At 41.5% G+C, this 19,501-nt stretch overlaps 1 protein-coding gene across 3 annotated transcripts in view; it reads left to right on the top strand.

Moving 5' to 3' along the window:
- Positions 1–19,501, top strand: part of CMC1 (C-X9-C motif containing 1) — a 57,513-nt gene that overhangs the window by 11,715 nt on the left and 26,297 nt on the right. Inside the window, exons 1-3 of one of the 3 annotated variants that reach the window (XM_080933939.1) lie at positions 4,995–5,099; positions 5,862–5,925; positions 7,600–7,689. In XM_080933939.1, the coding sequence (XP_080790065.1) occupies positions 5,091–5,099; positions 5,862–5,925; positions 7,600–7,689 (163 nt within the window). In that variant the 5' untranslated portion in view covers positions 4,995–5,090. Of the gene's footprint in view, positions 1–4,994; positions 5,100–5,861; positions 5,926–7,599; positions 7,690–19,501 lie in introns of those variants that run through there. The other 2 variants (XM_080933941.1, XM_080933940.1) reach the window with 2 other exon arrangements.

The raw sequence follows: 19,501 nt of genomic DNA, 5'->3' as shown, positions 1-19,501 counted from the left end.
GATCTAGCATTCAGAGTTGGAAACCTTGAAATGATATCGATGCAGTTCTAGAATTGTTTCTTTGCCCTAGGAATTTTTAGAAGAATGATGAGAAGGAATTTTCGCAATCCAGACAAACCGGATGAATATGAGAACCAGGATTTGTAACAAAGGTGGACGTCTGCTACAGTTTACTCATGGAAAAATGGTTCAGTATATACAGTTATGTCTCCTGTCAAAGACCTGACTCAGAGAAACAGTTTCTTAGTTGCCTAAAACCATTGCAGAATTTTGGAAGGAAAGAATGGATTTACCAGGGTATGTAATATAAGGTATTGTGTAAGACGATGTAGGTGCAAGAAAAGGTGAAATTTTAAAATTGATTTCATAAAGCAGATCAGTTCTCCATAACTATTTGATTCTGGTCAACAGTTACAATGCTAATTGTTGGCGCCATATTATGATTTACACTATACGTACAGAGACAAGGGGTGCAGAGAAAACCCTAGTTTCAAGTATACACCGACACTGACAAGGTGTGTTACAAGCACTTCACACCTAGCCTGTCCAACCACTGAGTTCTCCTTTCTGTTTCTTTCTTTTCTTTCTTTCTTTTTTTTTTTTTTTTTGTCTCCATGTGTGGTCACATTGTTTTACTTGGAGTTAGAGAACAAGGGATCTTTGAATCTTCATTTTCTTTAGTCCCTTCAGGTTCTACTGCTCTAAATGGGTTCTTTAGATCTGTCCTTTAGTGTCCCTCTGTATTTCTTCTTTTTTCTCAGAGATCACTGTTTGCCTTTACCCTACTCTTATGACAGAATCTAGCGATGTTAGGGGAAGATAGACATAAATAAATAGTATAGTACATGGAGTTTAAGAAACTGTCCCATGATCCTTACCTAGTAAGTGCTGCAAGGCAGGAATGGTTAGTGACATTTAAAAATATTGCTAAAAAAATAGAAACACACAAACAGAGCAGAGATAGTAGGTAGCCTACACAGGTGAAAACTGTTCACACTCTGATACATGAAACATGTTTGTCTTCCTTGACAAAGGCAGTGGGAATCTGAATGCAGTTGTAGGCAAGAGAAAGGAGTCAGGAGAAATACTTTGAAATATTTACTGTGAGGCCTTGGTTGAGAGGGATGGTGTCCCTGAGACTTAAAACTTAAACTCAGCTGACCACAGCAACTGTGCACTGGAGTGTGTCTCAGATAGCATTTGTCCAGTATTTGTAAGAGATAGGTGTCACCCCAGCATTGTCAAAAGTAAGTGGATAGATAGATAGATAGATAGATAGATAGATAGATGGGGTGGAAGATAAAAGATAAGCTATGGATAGAAATGATTTTTTCAGGTCTCATCTGACAAAAGACTTATATTGAAAACATATGAAAGCCTTTGAGCTCAGCAATAAGCAAAAAGCATACAAGGCTGGCAAGACGCCTCAGTGGGTACAGGCACTTGCCGCACAAGCCTGGCACCCGGAGTTCTACCCTGCAGGCCAACAAAGAGAGAGAGGACCACACAAAGTTGTCTTCTCCCTCCTGTCATTTAGAGTCACACACCCATTCACACACACATTATCATTTGCACACGCAGGTATACACACTATGCTGATAATTTATTTTATTCCCCCACTTCTCCTCCTATGCTGATAATTTAATTACTGAAAAACAAAGCCAGTTATAAATGGGCCAAAGGCTTGAACAGACATTATATAAAGGAGATACACAGAGGGGGAGAAAGCATATGAAGAGATGCTCAATGTTATTACTTTAGAGGAAGCCAAAATAAGGGACAAGAAAAGAGAAATAAAAGTCTGTTAGAATGGCCACATTTAAAGGCCAAGGAGCAAATCCATCCTCTGTGTGTTGCTGAGAAACTTCTTACCTTGCCACTCTGGAGCATGTGGTGCACCTCCCCACACTGCTGATCATACACTTATACAACAAAGTAGAGTCTTGTGGGTTTACTCTCTATGAAGTCTCCACAAGGAAAGGTCAGCAATGCAATGTAAGGCTAACCAATACATGTATCATCAACATAGACTAGCAAGGCGGAGCAGAGCAGATCAATGTATGAGCTCCCACTGTGGGGTCATATTTATATTCTTTCTAAACATCATGTGTCTTTTCATATGTTTTCAATAGCAAAACCTCCTTTCACCTGTGTTGGTTTCAGCAAGGCATGCTTTCACCTGTCTGCCCCAGCAAAACATCACTATATTCTGAGTCTCCAAAGAAACCAGACATTTCTGCTGTAGCAAGACCTTTACATTTCATTAGCTTTAAAATAACATAGCTTAAAAAATAAAAATTTGCACCCAGTGTAAATTCTAACATCTGACTTTTAGAGGTCAAACAGACAAATTTTATGATCTACTGAAAGATACTGTTCATCTTTTATTAAATTTCTAAGGGTAAAGTGTCTTTTTAGATATAATGTACGCTACAGTTATGTAAACTCGGCACGGCCTCTCTTGATTTCCCCATTATCTCAGTAATGTGGCGGTCAGTTTGTTTGCCCAGTTTCTGCTGAGCAGATCTTAAAGCCAGGTTACATTCTCCAGGCTCCTAAGGAAAATGGTGACCGTGACTGGAGCTCCATCCTGATGCTCAGGATCTGAGTACAGTTTGTTTGTTTTTTTCTAGTACTCTTGATGTCACGATTTCCTATGACGTTCTTATCTTAATTCAAGGCTAAGTGTCAGTGTTGTATTTCCTGCATCATAATTTCCAGGACAAAACTGACCAGACTGAGTATTCTTATCAGGAATGTTTGCGACTAGAGTTTCTGATCTGGTATTTTTCAGTCTTTGAATATCTATAAAGACTTGACTGGCTAAGCACTCATAAATTGTGTGTCTCATTTCTTGGAAAACTTCATATTTCATATTTCCAAATTGCTGTGTTCAACATGTATAAAGATTATTGCTAGTTTCAGTAGAGTTTGCTAGGAAGCACCTATAACAGTATTTCGTGGGTCACCTTGTACAGGACTGTTATTCAAGGAAGCCAGCTGTCATTGTGAACACACTTTGCAGACTTCTGTAAAGACTGATTTATTCAGTCTAACAATCTGAAGAGCAAATATGTTGTCTTCAGCAACTGCACTGAGTGTAGGTTTAACACTTGACCAACTGCTCTAAGCCCGCCCTTCCTAATAGCCTGCCCAGCCCCACATCCCAAACATAGCAGCTGCCTACTGACCACTGTGACTGGCTCCGGGTGTGAAGAGCTACTGCCAGGACTGGATGACAGCCTTTTCTGCTCTCACTGCCCCAGGTTGTAGGGATCCTAGACCCCAGGTGCACCTGCTGACCCAGTGCTGAATCATGGATGCCTTACCTTGATGGGTGCTTTCACTGACAGAATTTTGAAAGTTTACTGAAGGCTAAGCCATTGATTTTTTTTAACCCCTTTTCTTGGCTAATAGGTTTGATATATATATATAAATCAGCTCTTCCTGATTCTGAGTCCTGATGACATTTTTTCCCCTGTGATTGCTTCAAGAAGTTTTTATCTTTGGTTCTTTATTTTGAAATTCTAGATTCACATGAAGTCGCCAAAAATACTAAGTAGACTCCCATATATTCTTGTGACAGACTTTTGTAGGGATGATGTATAGTTGTAAGATAATATTAAAACCACAAAATTGAATTGGCACAGTATTATTAACTACAGAGTAGCCCTCTTGACTCTTCTCCAGTCTGAGATGCTGGGGACCTAACCCAGGATCTTGGACACATTAGACAGACACTCTCCCCGTGAGCTCCGTCCCTAGACAGCTCTGTGCATGTGCAGTTTGCCTTTCAGTTCTACAGGACAGTGTCCCAGTGTTCTGTGTCCCTCTTGGATGTATTATATCAACTGTTGCATTTACTTTGTTTTGATGTTGTGTGTTTTGTTGGAAATTTAGATATTTTTTATTGAATTAAATAAATTACTTTTATAAATTTTTTTCTTTATGAATGTATGTTTAATTTTGTCTTGTGCTGTAACTGAATCAACCTTTATTTTTTAGGCTATTAATAGGATGAATTACACATACTTTTCTTATTTTAAAATAGTGTACCAACCTTGAGTTTCTGAGATAAACCCAGCTGATTTATGTGGTTTTCTTTTTACACATTGGGCTTAATTCACTGGTGTTGTCTAGAGGATACGTACATCTGTGTTGATGAGGTATACTGTGTTGATGAGGTATACTGTGTGTGTGCTTGTGTGTGTGTGTGTGTGTGTGTGTGTGTGTGTGTGTGTGCTTGTGTGCTTGCTGTAAATGCTGCTTTTGTAAATGTAGCTGTTCTGAAATGTGTTAGGAAGAGACTAAAATTAATAATATTCATTCTTTAAGTATTTGGTAGAATTTGTTAAAAGAAGCTCCCATGGCCAGTCTGTTGATTTAAAAAGAAGCAGCTTCCATTTTTTATATCTGATTTGTGTTTCTTTCACCCTTTCACTGTGTTTTGTTCTTTGTTATTTTCTTAGTCCCTACATGAAGTTCACTCTTCTCCTTTCCAGTTCTGCAAATGGAAGGTTAGATGGTTGGTTACAGAGTTCATTCTTACTGTGAGCTTTACTGCAGCAGGGTTTCTCCCGTGCAGACTGACACATCTCACAGATTTGGTAGGCTGGTGTCACTGTCTTCATAAAAGTGAGTGTATTTAATGTTGTTGAATGCTGCTTTGCTTTCTACTTTGAGTATTTTCTTTATGTGTAATGCTTTGATTTTTTTTTTTTAATTTTAGTGGTTGCACTATAGATTACAATATGTGTGTATAATTTATCAAGATCTATCACACCCACATTTTATTATTTAAGTGACATGTAGGTATCTGTGGGTCTTTTTTTCTAAATGTGTGTGTGTGTGTGTGTGTGTGTGTGTGTGTATGTGTGTGTGTATGTGTGTGTGTGTGTTCAGGTGTGAGCAGGTACATGGAAGCTGAAGGACAACCTTGGTTGTCATCCTCAGGAACTCTGTTACTTTCTTTGAGAGTGGATCTCTCTCCCTGCCTGGAGTTCACCAGTTAGGCTTCTCTGGCTGCTCAGTGAATCCTCACCTTCTCAGACCTGGGAGTGCACGTCCATGTCTGTCCCCATGGCTGGCAGATGGATCATGTGAGCTCTAGGGGTAGATTCTTGTGCTTGCACAGTCAGCACTCTACTAAATAAACCATTCCTCAGTTTCCCTCTGCCCCGCCCCTCCTCCCCCTTGAGATAGTGTCACTTGTAACCCAGGCTGTCTTAGAGCCTTCCAACGATGGGATTGCAAGTATTTGCTACGATACCAGCTGGAATGTGAATATCTTTTAAATTACATTATTTGAATTTTCTTACGTGTATGGGTACTTTGCCTCTATGTTACAGTGTGTGTACCTGACGCCAGAAGATGGCATCAACCCTCTGGAATTGGAGTTACAGATGGTTGTGAGCCTCCGTGTGGGTGCTGGGAATAGAACACAGTCCTCTGGAAGAGCAGCCAGTGCTCTAACCACTGAGTCATCTCTCCAGCTCAAATGTAGATGTCTTAATCACCACCAAACCTGCTTTTGAATGGAGACTTCTGTTCTACTTCTGTTGAAAATTGAAGATGTTTTCTGCACTTAGTCTTTCTGTTGCTTTCTCCATTGTTATTGTTCTACATTTCCTTTCAGAGTTTCTTTCCATTCTAAACAACTTAACTTTTCAAATTGTAATATTTCTTGACTCATCCCCTGGATCTCTTTTCGTGTGCCTTCTTTATTCGAATGTTGCATATTGGTTTGTGTCTGAAAGTTATGTTAATCTTCAAGTAAATCTAGTCTTTCTTGTAAAGATTGTTTCTGTTTTTTCTGTAGAATTATTTTATCTTAGTTAACTGTAGTTGTACTTCCTTTTCAGTCTGGCTGTCCCTCCCCCTGGGTTGTACTGTCTGCAGAGTCTCCAGTTGTGCCTGGTGGGAAAGGTGAGAGTAGCCTTCTCTGTCTCGGCTGCTTTCCCAGGAACAGTTTGGACATTGGGTGTGCTGGGTAGAGTTAGGTATTGTTTATCCCACTGAAACTTTTTCTAGTCTTATTTTGCTGAGATCCATTACTCTGCGTGGATATTGTGTTTTGCCAGGGAGCTTTTCAATGTCTGTTGCGATTACCATGTTTCCCTATTTATTTTTCCTGTGAATTTTACTTACTGATGTCTGTATGTTCAGTGACCTTGAAATTCTCCAGTAGATACTGCTTAGTCATCAAGTATTGCTGCTCCTGTATGCTTGTTTTTAACATATTGTTATATTAAATTTGCTTATTGTTAAGAATTTTGCATCTATATTGATTAAAGGGGCAGTAGTGCTCTGTCTTAGGGTTTTATTGCTGTAAAAAGACACCATGACCAAGGCAAATCTTATAAATAACAACATTTAATTGAAGCTGACTTACAGGTTCAGAGGTGCAGTCCATTATCATCAAGACAAGAGCATGGCAGTATCCAGGCAGGCATGGTGCAGGAGAAGCTGAGAGTTCTACATCTTCATTCAAAGGAAGTCAGGAACAGACTGGGCATTCTCAGGCAGCTAGGAAAAGTGTCTCCAAGCCCACCACCAAAGTGACACACTTCCTCCAACAAGACCACACCTTCTAATAGTGTCACTCCCTGGGCCAAGCATATGCAAACCATCACACGTGCTCTCTCTCTCTCTCTCTCTCTCTCTCTCTCTCTCTCTCTCTCTCTCTCTCTCTGTATATGTGTATATGTCTTCTTTATAAATGTATATATTTGTTCATAGCTGCCCGTACCCAGTAGCTATTGACATGGTACCAGAGTTTAGGGACCCCAGATCTTCTTAGAACCTTCCTGGGCTTTGATGGTTAAATACCTTTCTTTCACTGTGTCGTGACAGCAGTAGAAGGTCAGTAACCTGTGGTTTCTGCCTCGGTTGTAGATAGCTTTCACATGGTATAACATCTGCTTTGGCATCAGTTTTTTGGGTACTCAGGGAAGTTTGGCCATCTCTTTTAATCAGACTTTGCCACCCTTTTGTCTTTTGGATTCCTTGTGTTTGGTGGTGTAAGGCAATCACTCCTTCACTTTTCTCAGAATTTAGGAAACATGTGGATTGTGGTTGTAGTTGCTGACTTTGCAGTTTCAGCCCATGGTAGATGGTATGCTCAGAGGCCACAGAAATCTTAATTTCATAGGCCCCTCGATGCTGTTTTTTCTCAGCTAGTTATGTATTTCTTAGGCCACTTGTCCTCATGGTAGGGCACACTTCTTCTCTTGTGTCTTTCAGTTCTGTGTCTTTTCATCTCCATCACCATTTCAGCACCTGTAAAGATCAAAACATATACAAATTACATTAATAAGAAAATGAGATTCAGACTTTAGGTTTGTGCTCTGATGGGCTACATTGGTGAGGAAATATTGTAGTAAAATTTGCAGTTTTAGAAAGATGTTGATTGTAACCCTCCTTTTTTCTTTTATATGAAAGTTTTAGAATGGTTTATAGTAATTAAAGAAATCACATCTTTATCCAGTGGTAAAAGAACCATTTAAAGCATATTTGTTTAGGCTTTTACTTTAAATAAACTAAAATATTAGTATATTTCCTATTATTGACTTGAGACTATCATGAAATCTCTTTTTCCAGAGCAGCATCTCAGACATGTTGAGAAAGATGTTCTGATCCCAAAGATAATGAGAGAAAAGGCCAGAGAAAGGTGTTCTGAACAAGTTGAAGGTAAGATTCATATATTCATTCAAAGATCAAACTCATTTGTAATAATATGATGTGAATTTAATCCTTAGCCTCAAAGTCAAGTAGAATGAATTAATATGTATGAGTTGCTTCTCACACTTGCACTGAGATACTAGCTTCCCAGCTTTCAGACTTGCAGTCAGTATTCTGTTCATTTACAATTTAAAAGCATCCCTCCACACTAGGAACAAAACCCTTCTTCTGGAAGTGTAGTTTCATAGACAGAAACTTGAAGTGAGTGTTCGGAGAAACTAGTTATTCTGTTCATTTTGAGAGGGGAAAAAGAAACATCAAATTAATGTTTGATGGACCTGTGAGGCAGCTGTCAGCCTGTGGTAGTGTGTGCACACACAGACTCACTGTCAGCCTGTGGTAGTGTGTACACATAGACTCACTGTCAGCCTGTGGGTAGTGTGCACACACAGACTCACTGTCAGCCTGTGGGTAGTGTGCACACACAGGCTCACTGTCAGCCTGTGGTAGTGTGTGCACACACAGGCTCACTGTCAGCCTGTGGTAGTGTGCACACACAGGCTCACTGCCAGCCTGTGGTAGTGTGTGCACACACAGGCTCACTGCCAGCCTGTGGTAGTGTGTGCACACACAGGCTCACTGCCAGCCTGTGGTAGTGTGTGCACACTCAGGCAGCCTGTGGTAATGTTCACACAGACTCGAACAGTGACGGTTTTCCTCAGTGACATGTCACTGCATTACGAGGAGAGTCTTGCTTGAACTTGCAGTGCATCAGAATTTGCTTTGTGTGTTCTCTGCTTTGTCCTGTGCTCTGATGTAGAAGTTACTTATGTAAATGCATGTAGGGGCACCCACAAATGCTTGTCTTTGAAAATACTTTCACAGTACTGTTCCTGTGTATGGTAATTGTAGAAACATTGTTGATTGATATGTACCAGCCTAATAAAAATGCATGTACAGTGACAGTGGTAACTAAAATGGGGCCATCATAGGTCAGTAGTTGATGGGCTGTTAGAAGCTGTATTGTAGAAACTTTTAAAAAACATGATCTACCTCTTGGAATGGCTATTTAAAAAAAGCAGTAACATTTTGCTGTTGGAGCTGGGGAGATGGTTCAGTGGTTAAAGAGCTTTGGTTGCTCTTGTGGAGGCCCAGGGTATCCCAGCCCTTACATGGATGCTCACAGATGTTTGTAACTCCAGTCCAGGGCATTTGATACCCTCTTTTGTCTTGTTGGGCACTAGAAATGCATGCTGTGCACAGATGGACATATAAGCAAAATATTCCTAACATGTAAAATAAAAATGAACAGACGCTTGCGTCTTTCTTATTTTGTGCGGAGATTATATAGGCTGTGTTTCCATCCCTCACCCCACCTCTGTTTTCTTTACCACAGTTACCTTTCTTTGTCCACGCCTGACAGTGATTTTTAGTGAGAGAATTGCATTACAGGTCGTGCTAGGTTTCTTTCTGGGGGATCAGATGTGTCAACTCTAGTTTTATGACTGTCAAAAAAAGCGAATATGCTCAGGATCTTTTTCTCCTCCTCCTTCAACCCTGGAATTGACTTCTGCAATACAGTGGAGGTTGGAAGACAGGAATGGTCCCTCTGGTAGCATTGTGCTGCTTGTATTGAGTGATTTGTATGACTATTATATTTGGAATCCTCTATCGATTAGTAGTTTAAAAGTCACCCTGTGATAGTGCGCTTGCTTTCACTGGAGATTAGTTGTTTAATCAGGGCACCTTCCTTGAGCTCTCCCACCCCAGGTGTCAGGAGAAATTAGCCCATTGGCACCTGCAGGGTTCAGGGAACATCTGGCATTGGCAGGTGTCACACTAACAATCCCAAGAGGCAGCTTTCCACTTGCCTCATGGGACTTTTCAAAACACATCCTCATTCAAGCGATGCCGGGGAAATCTTGAAAGTGTACTAAAGTATTCGAGTCCAACTTTCCAGTACTAGGGAAATAAGAGCGGCAAACTCAACTGCATTTTTATTTCTTTGGTTTTGATTTATAGCCTACTGTCCTCTGACACCTCGAGCGTAGCAAAGCTAGCTAAGTGTTTTTTTGTTAACTTTCCTGGTAAGATTCCGAGGAAAATGCAAAACAACTGCAAGAATTTGGGTTTCGGAACTGAACTTACTTTTTTTAGAAAGTGAAACTGTTTTCGGTTTCTGAGGTAAAAGGGAAGATGATAAAATACCCATGCTTTACAATGACTACGTTATAGTGGCAGAAAACAATGCAGTTTCAGGTTTTGTCAAAAATGGAGTTATTTAGCCTGTTAAGATTGGATTTTTAAAATGACAATATTTTGATAGTAGAAGCCGCTTAGTGGCTGCTGGAGAATGGCTCAGCGGTAAAGACGTTTGCCTCGAGGCCTGAGACCTGAATTTTATCTCCAGGTCCCACAAGTTGTCCTCTGACCCCCCAAAACCACCCCTTGACACTGGAGCCTGCACACACCCCTACACACACAAGACATGCACACGTTCAATAAACAGGCAACTAAGTATAGAAACACTTTAAAAGCATCTCAGAATTTGAGGTTCATTTAGATTATTTTTATGACTTTCCATTACTAGAAAGTATGCTGGGAATGAGTTTTGCGTATTTGAAGATTGACTTCTTAAAGGCTATTCCCAAAAAGGTGTTTAGAAGGTAACATTATTTTATGGACACAAATACTCCTCAGTCTTCCTCTGCTCCTGGTCCTGTGGTGAACACTAGTGATGGTCCTGCCCTCGGCTGTGCTCAGGCAGAGCGTAAGTCACTGGCTGGAGCCAGGACATTGTCATTTTATATGTTTGTAGTCTGCTTACTAAATGATGATAGGAGTTCACTTAGGACCAGTGCATATGCTAAGAGTGTGGCTCCTGGATGAAAATGGAGGGATTTTAATAAGTGATAGGACTTTCTGCTCCATTCCTGTAACATCCCTGTGGAGGAGAGCTTTTCTGTTTAATTTCCCATGCCTGTCATCCCAGCTGGTTGTGAGAACCGGGTCTGACTGCCAGCAGCAGCTTGGGTTTGTGAAGGAGATAGAAGTGTTTTAGGGACAGAGATGAGTCACTCTCAGGGAAAGCCGTGTGTCTTGCTAGAGTCACCAGCAGTAACCATCGGCAGCTACACTTCTAAACAGGGAGTGTTTAACTAAGAGTTTGCCTGTTGGATCTTTGGACTTGATCTAATTTGCTAGCATTAATTAGTTTCCTTTGAGCACAGACACTTGGTCCTCACAGCTATAGATTTGGAGGGCTAATTAGGGTAGAAAATTGAACAGAATGGGGTAAGGCATTAACCTTCAACCATTACCAGCTGGGACACTGATAAAGCCCACAGAGTCCAAATGGCTCTATTGATGTGAAGAGTACCCTAATGAATATCAGTTTCAGGCAGGTTGCTGTGTTCTTACCAGCACGCTCTTCATTATGAATTCTAACCAGCTTCTACGGTACCTTTGTTTTCCATGCATTGCTGGGCTTTACTTCCCCTGGTTTATTCTAAGTTGCACATTTCTTTCATCAGAGGTTTAGAGCAATAAAACTGCTTTTAAGCAATAGCTAACAATTGAAATGTTTCACTATTGCATTTTCAAGTAATAAAATTTAATATACAGCGATGATTCTGATTCTGTATACCCCCTAAATGGTGGGATTAAGGTGCATGTCACCATGCCTGGCTGTGTATTTGTAAGCTGGACATGATGGTGCATGTCTGGAAATCCCAGTACTTGGGAGATGGAGGCTGGCGTTTGAGACTAACATATGCTATAGAAGTGAAACTCTGTCTAAAAATGTGTGTTCGCACACATGTGTGTGTTACACATGTATAAAGTAAGAAACACAAAAGCACGTGTGTGGTTTTGTTTTGCTTTTTACTAAAAATGTACTACGTACCATCTTTACTTTGGAACTTTGATTTGATGATGTAGGAGGAGCTGATATAGAGGTTGGATAGAAACAGAATTCTGATCTTATTTGTGTAAGTTTGACAAGTTCATAAACACTTTTATATCAAAAGATCTTTTAATAGTGTCAAGAACATTTCCTATTCTGTAGAGGCTTCCCAGATGTTCTCACAAAATTGTATTTATTCCAGAGCAGAATAATAGCTTTTAAAAATCAACTATAGGGCTGGAAAGATGGCTCAGTGGTCAAGAGCACTGACTGCTCTTCCAGAGGTCCTGAGTTCAATCCCCAGCAACCACATGGTGGCTCACAACCATCTGTAATGAGATCTGATGCCCTCTTCTGCTTTGTCTGAAGACAGCAAAGGTCTACTCATATACATAAAATAAATAAATAACTCTTAAAAAAAAAAAAACCCAAAACCCTCAAGTTTATAGTAGCTCTCCCTTGCCAGTGGTACCCGTGACTTTCAGAAAGTCACTAGAATGAATGACTGAAGTCTGCAAGCAGCCTCACCTCGAGCACACAGGATGGAGCTAAGGGACACACCCCGTCCCCCAAGCCCAGCCAGAACTCCTTCCTGACACCTGTGGTGAGGCCTCTTTTCTCCTTCAGTCATGGTTCTAGAATTGCTAACTGTTTTCAGGAGACCACGATTCCTTGTAATGTTTCTTGACTTTTACAGTGCTTGGTTCACATTTGATACAAATTTACTATGTTGCATCATGATGTTTGTTTTAAATAATAATAATACTTTCTCTTATTCGCAAGATTAAAACATATTTTGTTTCAGGAGTGGCCTATAATTCTCTTTAACCAAGCCCTGGGCCTTCTTTTACCTGTGTTTGTGTGGTCGTCTTGATCTTTTGGCCAGAAGGTGGAGATCCAGTCTAGAGGAGCAAACATAAGCACCAAGCAGTGCGACTTGCTGTGTGCTTGGAAAGTGGTTGGAGCAGTCAGTACAGCAGTGTGCATGTAGATAGAAGCTGATAGAACGCCTGCCTTCTGTCACCAGCTGAAACACATGCTTATGCCAAACTATAGTGCTGTGTGAGCAGACAAAAAAGGACAATCAAGTAGGAGCGTGTGAGAACCTCCGTAGGAAGTTTGCAGAACAGTCCAAAGACATTCAGTGAAGACGTTCTCTCTTTTGTGCTTTAACCTGTACATTTGCCGTACTGCCTTTGCCATACCATGTTCTTGCCTTTTTCATCTGTTTGCCGGTCTTCACTGACATGGAAGGGGAGCCATAGCACACCTTCAGACGGCCAGCATGTGCTGGGAGAGTCGTGGATCACCAGTACAATGAGCGCCTTTTATGATAAGAGTTACAGATACATGTAGAGTCCTGTTGGTGCTCGTGGCTGAGTCTATCAGGGAAGTTTATTAAAGACTCGGTCCACAGAGTTATTACTGGGAGCTGGGTTTGTGGGCAACTGCTGCATAGCAGGTACCATGATTTCAGACTCTTGGAAGGGCAGTGGTTGTTCAGCATAGACCACATTGTTTGCACAGACAACTAAGCCAGTCTGATGAATGCACGGTGATGGGAGCATTCCAAGTCCAGGTTCTCAGCCGTGAGTCAGGAGCCGCCTTGACAGCAGCCTCTCCAGGGACCGTGCAGAGCCAGGTATGCTGCTCCCTCTGTTCTGAGAATGCATGTAGTAAACGTTACTTAGCAGCATTCTTGCCTTGCTTCTGAGGCCCAGTGTTATATACCTGAGTTAATTTTTATAATCACTGGACAGAGATAAGGGCGCTCAGTACTCATTGAGCTAGTTGTAGCAATTGTAAGCTCAGGCCTCCACTGCCAGCCCTCCGGCTTCTTGTAATTGCCGTACGTATTTAGACATGGGTACTCTTAAGTGTTGTGCTTCCTTTTAATGCTTTTACTGTTTAGATTAGAATATTAACAAGGGACTTTTGTCTAAGCAGCTGAGTTTACTATTTTGTTTACTTGTTTATTTTTGTGTTTATATGGTTTATACATGTATATATTTATGGGAAGGGGCATGTGTGTGTATGTGTGGATTTGTGCGTATGGAAGATAGAAATGGAGGTGGCTTCCACTTTGTTTTCTGATCTACAGTCTCTCACTGAATGTGGAACTCAGTAAGTGGGTAAGGCTAGCTGGTCCCAAGTACCAGTGACCCTCTTGTTTTGCTTTCCCAGTGCTAGGACGAATGGCATATGGCAGCATACCTGGCCTTTTACTGTGGGTGCTGGGGATCCAAACTCAGCTCTTTACACCGTACGGCACGCTGTGTTGACGGTGCTGCCTCCCGGCCGTGAATCCGATGTCTAAACGAATGATGTGTGCAGCTAATCCTTGAGGATAAATACCAGTGTGGAAAGTCTACATTTGAACTCAGCAGCAGAGAAATGCGTGTCTTAGACTTCCCAGCATTGTTGCTGTGGATAAGCATCATTATAAAATACAGTAGCACTTTCATGCCTCTACTTCATTAGCAGTTTCTCATTATCCTGATATTCCTAAACATCAACTTTTAATTATCTTCTTGTAATAGACTTAAATCCTTTCATCTTATGAGAAATTAATCCAAAATTAGTTATAGTCTTTAAACAGTACTGCACCCTTGTATTTAAAATCTGCTAAAGATCACACTTTGCTTATGTTACCTGATGATCCTCCTGCAGTGACTGCGTTCTTCCCAGCACTTGTAAACTGTATTTTGACTAAAATGTAGTGCACTAAGAAATCTTGTCTCTCTGGTCACAAATGATAAAGAGCCTTTTAGTTTCTACAAAACTCTAAAATATGTCAACAAGAATAAATAGAACAACTTAATCATTTTTGTGCACGTGCAGTGGCAGCGGTGAGTTGTCACTGGGGGGCTAGCCCGTGACAGCACTGATGGTGACGTCGGCCCTGTGCTGTCCCCGCATGAGGCTGCACTGGTCATGCCACACGCCTGCAGCTCTGAGCACGAGCATGCGGCCAGAGGCATGTTATGAAAAGTCGTTCCCAACCACTTCTAATCATGTTTCTAAAAATCAGGATCGTAGGAAGGATTTCCTAAAATAACTAACGGTGACCAGCTATGTGTATAATGTAAATGTCCACTGAAGTAAGAGGGAAGGGATCTAGTCCTTGCTGTTCTGGAGTGGAAACAGATGATACACAGTGTGGCAAGAGATGGTTACAAATAAACATTTACAACTATTATGAATGCTATGAATAGTAATGAGAAAGCTTTAGTAGCTATTTCTAAGTGCTGGTAATGCTGATGATTTGAAATTTTTCTTTTCTAAATTTTCTAGAAATGTTCTTACCTTTATCAACTTTTTCATTATAAAAAGGTAAAAAGGGACAAATAATTAAACATTTCTTTAGAAATTAAAAAATATAATGTTGCTTTTCTTAGAATTTGGAAATCATAAGTGTGTGTGTGTGTGTGTGTGTGTGTGTGTGTGTGTGTGTGTGTGTGTGCACGCACACGTTTAGGCATGTGTGCATCTGGAGGTCAGGTGATGTTGAGTATTCCTTGTTTTGAGACAGGATCTCTCACTGAACCTAGAGTTGGATAAGCTGTCTGCCTGGTGCCCCAGGACCCACGTTATTTGCCCTTCCCCAGAGCACATTTTATCAGACTTTGTCCACGTGCTGAGGATCAGCCTCTGCTCCTTCAGCTTATGCACTGGACACTGTGCCGCCGGAGCCATCTCTTAGTGCCTGGAACTAAGTTTAACACAATTAAGATAGATTTTTTTTTCTTGAATGCCTGCCATATACATGTGGGAACTGCCATAAAAGTAAAATAAACATGAAGTTGGCTTTTTGAGTATTTACAGTCAGGCTGATAAGATCTAAGCCCCATACCTAACTAGAGCTATACCACATGAACCGTGTAATACTATTCTTAGATGTTAATTTCAGGGAAATAAAAGCCAGAGCAGTTCTACTCAAGCAGAGTCTGGAAAGGTATTTCTAGTGGTTTGGTTAAGTATAGGGAATTAGGAAAAAAGTTGAGATTGGCAGATTCTGGGCTGCAGAGGCGATACCGGCATGCCTTTTCCAGGTGTCATCAAGACTGAGCTAAGAGCAGCAGTGAGTAGTGGGAAGGGTTCACACATGAAGGCAGAAGGAAAGGCTGACTGCAGAGTACTGCTTAAAAGAAGAAGTTGCATTCTTAATATAAATCAAGAGCATGCAGATTCTTTTTTCTTCCTTCTTTCCTTCCTTCCTTTAAAAAAAGATTTATTTATTATGAGTACACTGTAGCTGTCTTCAGACACACCAGAAGAGGGCATCAGATCCCATTACAGATGGTTGTGAGCCACCATGTGGTTGCTGGGAATTGAACTCAGGACCTCTGGAAGAACAGTCAGTGCTCTAAACCACTGAGCCATTTCTCCAGCCCCTTCCTCTTTTTATCCAGTCTTCTATTTACAATTAAAACAAACACACACACACACACACACACACACACACACACACACACACACACACACACACAACCAAATAGAATTGGTTTTAGAGACACAGTCTTGCTGTGTAGCCCAGGGAAGCCTTGAACCACAGCCCCTGTGACTCAGCTTCCCAAGTGCTCGGGCAGCAGGCGTGCACCACCAAGCTTGACTCTACACATAAATGGAAAGACCAGTCTTGCAGCAGAATGTAGGACATTGATAACATTTCTTTAAATCTTGGCACTGCACATTCTTTTAAAGCTAAATGTTGTTGATTAGTAGTGGCAGGCAGTGGTGCTTGTTCTCCAGGGCTGTGTCTCATTCTTCTCTTGATGAAAAGTGTTGGGCTGACACACACAGATGTGTTAGCTACAAGCCAGCACTGCCTGTGATGTGGTCTTTGATTTTTATAGCTGTTCTAGGTATGCATTGCTCTTTATCTTCTCTAAAGACATGATTTGTCAAGATTTGTCAGATTTTTAAATGAAGCATTTTAAGTTTCTAAATTCTAAAAAGTCTTCCAGGTTTGAGACTTGCAAAATGTGGTGGTTTGAATATGCTTGGTCTAGGGAGTGGCACTCTTAGGGGGTGTGGCCTTGTTGGAGTAGGTGTGGCCTTGTTTGAGGAAGTGTGTCATTGTGGGCATGTGTCCTAGCTACCTAGAAGTGAGTCTTCTCTTGTCTGCCTTTGGAAAGAGATGTAGAGCTCTCAGCTCCTTCCGAATCATGCCTGCCTGGACTTTGCCATGCTCCCCCGAGTTGATGATGATGGAACTGAACCTCTGAACCTATAAGCCAGCCCTAATAGCTACAATTCAGCAGTATTCAGGGGATGTGAATTACCTCGTGGCGGGTGTAACCATGCTGTATAAGCTACCCACCCATTAGTTACTGGGTATTAACTGACTAGCAGTGCAGTACAGTGCAGTACTCAAGTGTCCCCTTTCATAATGGCCCCTAAATGCAGGACTGGTGTTACACATTAACACTGGCACTGTAAACAGCTTGCAGGGCACGATAGAAGAAAATATAGCATCTCCTAGGATTCGATTCTAGCTGTAGTTGTGGGCATCGCCACGTGTCATGGAACTTGTCCCTCAGGGGAAAGGGGAGGGTGGGATTACTCTGTCTTCTTGAGTTATTGACAGCTGATTTCTATGTGTATAATATAAAATTTCATATTGTCACGCTGCCTTCCCAGTTAACATATTTAAATGTGTATTTTAACAACCATGTATTGTTGTTTGGTTTATTGCTTGTATTATGTTAATTGGGTTCCCAAAAAAAGTTCATGAGAATCCTACAGGTAAGAGGCTGTGGGTCCCTGCCCCTAGATGGTTTTATTGGTAAACCAAGTTCCCAGCTGCCAGTGGTTGCAGGGAGACAGAGGGCGGGACTTTAGATTTCCCAGGCGAGGTACTGAGGAAAGGAGGATTGAAGACCACCATGGTGGGAGGCAGAAGAACCAGGCTTGACAGCTGCAGAAGGGAAAGCGCACCATCACGTAAGAGTTGGGGAAGAGTGGCCCAGGGGCGCCTCTCCTGTTTGAGTCTGGGTAGCAAAGATGGGATATAGATTTAGTAATGACTCAGGAGTACTAGAGGGAAGTGTTAGCAGCGTGGAAGTTTGTGAGTGGCCCAGCCTTTGAGCTGTTCAAGGCTTATTAAAGAAGAAGGCCGCGCACCTGCTTGTGTGTCTTCGAGAATCCAGAGCATTGGGGGGAGTAGCAAGGAGTGTGGGTGTGCTGCCCCTGGGAAGATGAGAGAGGAGTGACCAACTACAGCAACAATGTATAAAATACATAGTCATACTTCTGTAGATTGAACTTTCTCATCCCTTTGCCGTGTCACCATTACTTTTGAAGTTGAGTCTTAATGACAGTGTGCTAAATAAAACAAACAAAAACAACCAAACTCTGAACCTCTGTTATTCGACGTCTTTCCACAGTAACCTATTTGTACTAGCAAAGGCCAAGAAAATCCGATGTGACTTCATTAAAATATTCCACATATCTCTACAGATTTCCAAGTCGTCACACATATACAAGGTCAAGTTCCTTTTGACATTGTGAACCCCACCCTGGGTTACAAAGAATTTTCTGGTTCAGCTGTTTCTTGTGATATTGCCTAAGACCCAAGTCCTGTCTATAATTAAAGGGAAGCACAGTCTTCATTGCTTTTGTCAGTGTACTTTATGCAAAAGGTAGGCAGTCGACTTGCCTTAGATAAAACTCGGTCCATACAAAGAACACGATTTGAACCCAGTTCTTCAAAAAAGCATACCTTCAATGGATCATCAGGAATAACTTTATTCCAATTCAGTACAAGCTCAATGGGGTATAACTCTGCCTAGCCCTGTTTGCTTACCTGCCTGCCTGCCTTCCCTCCCTCCCTCCCTCCTTCTTTCATTTGTTTTCTTTCCCTTTTTAAATCACGGCTGCAGACTGTACAAGCTGGCTCAGAGAAGTCAGCGCTGCATTTGGATTTGGAAGCCCTCCTTCAGAGAAGTTAGGCAATCCCTGCAGCCTGGTTTATAAGTGTGTCAGTATAAGATACAAAGTTAGCTGTAAGTTGCTGTGTCCTGCTCATTGCTTGCTATCACCCATAGGGATACTTTATGTTTAGCTGGGAAACTAATGTTTTTGGAAATTGAGGGTATCTGATCTCATGGAGAGTCTCAGTAGCCATGCTTTTTGATGTTGTAAAACCATGGCCCGTTCTTTTCTTTGTAACATGGCCTTCAGGAACTGCAGTATGGGCTGTTACATGAGTTATAGTTCATTTCACTAATACCCCACGGTTTTCAAATCTTACTCATAGCTCAGGTTGAAGACATCATGTAGTTTTTTTTCCCCATGCTGTATTTTCTCCCCACGTCTTTCCTTGACGACCTGCGTTTAGATGGTGACCTGCCACTTGTCATGTCCATACCATAGAGCGTATTCTGCCCTTGTGACATCACATACCTGGGTCAGACCAGTGGCCCCCATTCCTCTCTGTTCGTAAGCTTAAGTGGAAATTAAAAAAGAAAAAAGCAACAGCAACAAAGCCTACCAGTGAGTAGTCGAAGGTTTTTCCACATCAAGAGCAAGACGCGCAGGTGAGGTGAGTGAGAAACTGTAGGGGGAAGAACGCACCTCTCTTGAAAGCACAGAGCAGCCCCAGGGCAACAGTATTCCAGCAACCCAGCTTCAGGACTTCTTTTGTCTACATACCAGACTTCTTGGCTTTTGTTGTGATTGTTGCTGTTTGTTTTGGTGTGTGTAAAGTTGCTAGATTTCTGCAGTGTGTCCTTGGTTTCACTGTAGAGATTGGCTCACAGATCATTAGCAAGGGAGCTGGCCAAACACATTCTCATAGCCACAAGTCCTCAGTTTGTCATTTTAGACACTTTATGTGCACTCTTTCTAGAGTGGCATGTAGGCTCCACCGTTTTTGTGCGTTGATTTACCAAGTTTTATCTGTAGTGGTTGATT

This window comes from Micromys minutus, assembly GCF_963924665.1.
Source record: "Micromys minutus genome assembly, chromosome: 21".
NCBI classification, from domain to species: Eukaryota; Metazoa; Chordata; class Mammalia; order Rodentia; family Muridae; genus Micromys; species Micromys minutus.
The sequence above is the reverse complement of the archived record's forward strand: the minus strand, read 5'-3'. Positions and strand labels throughout refer to the sequence as shown.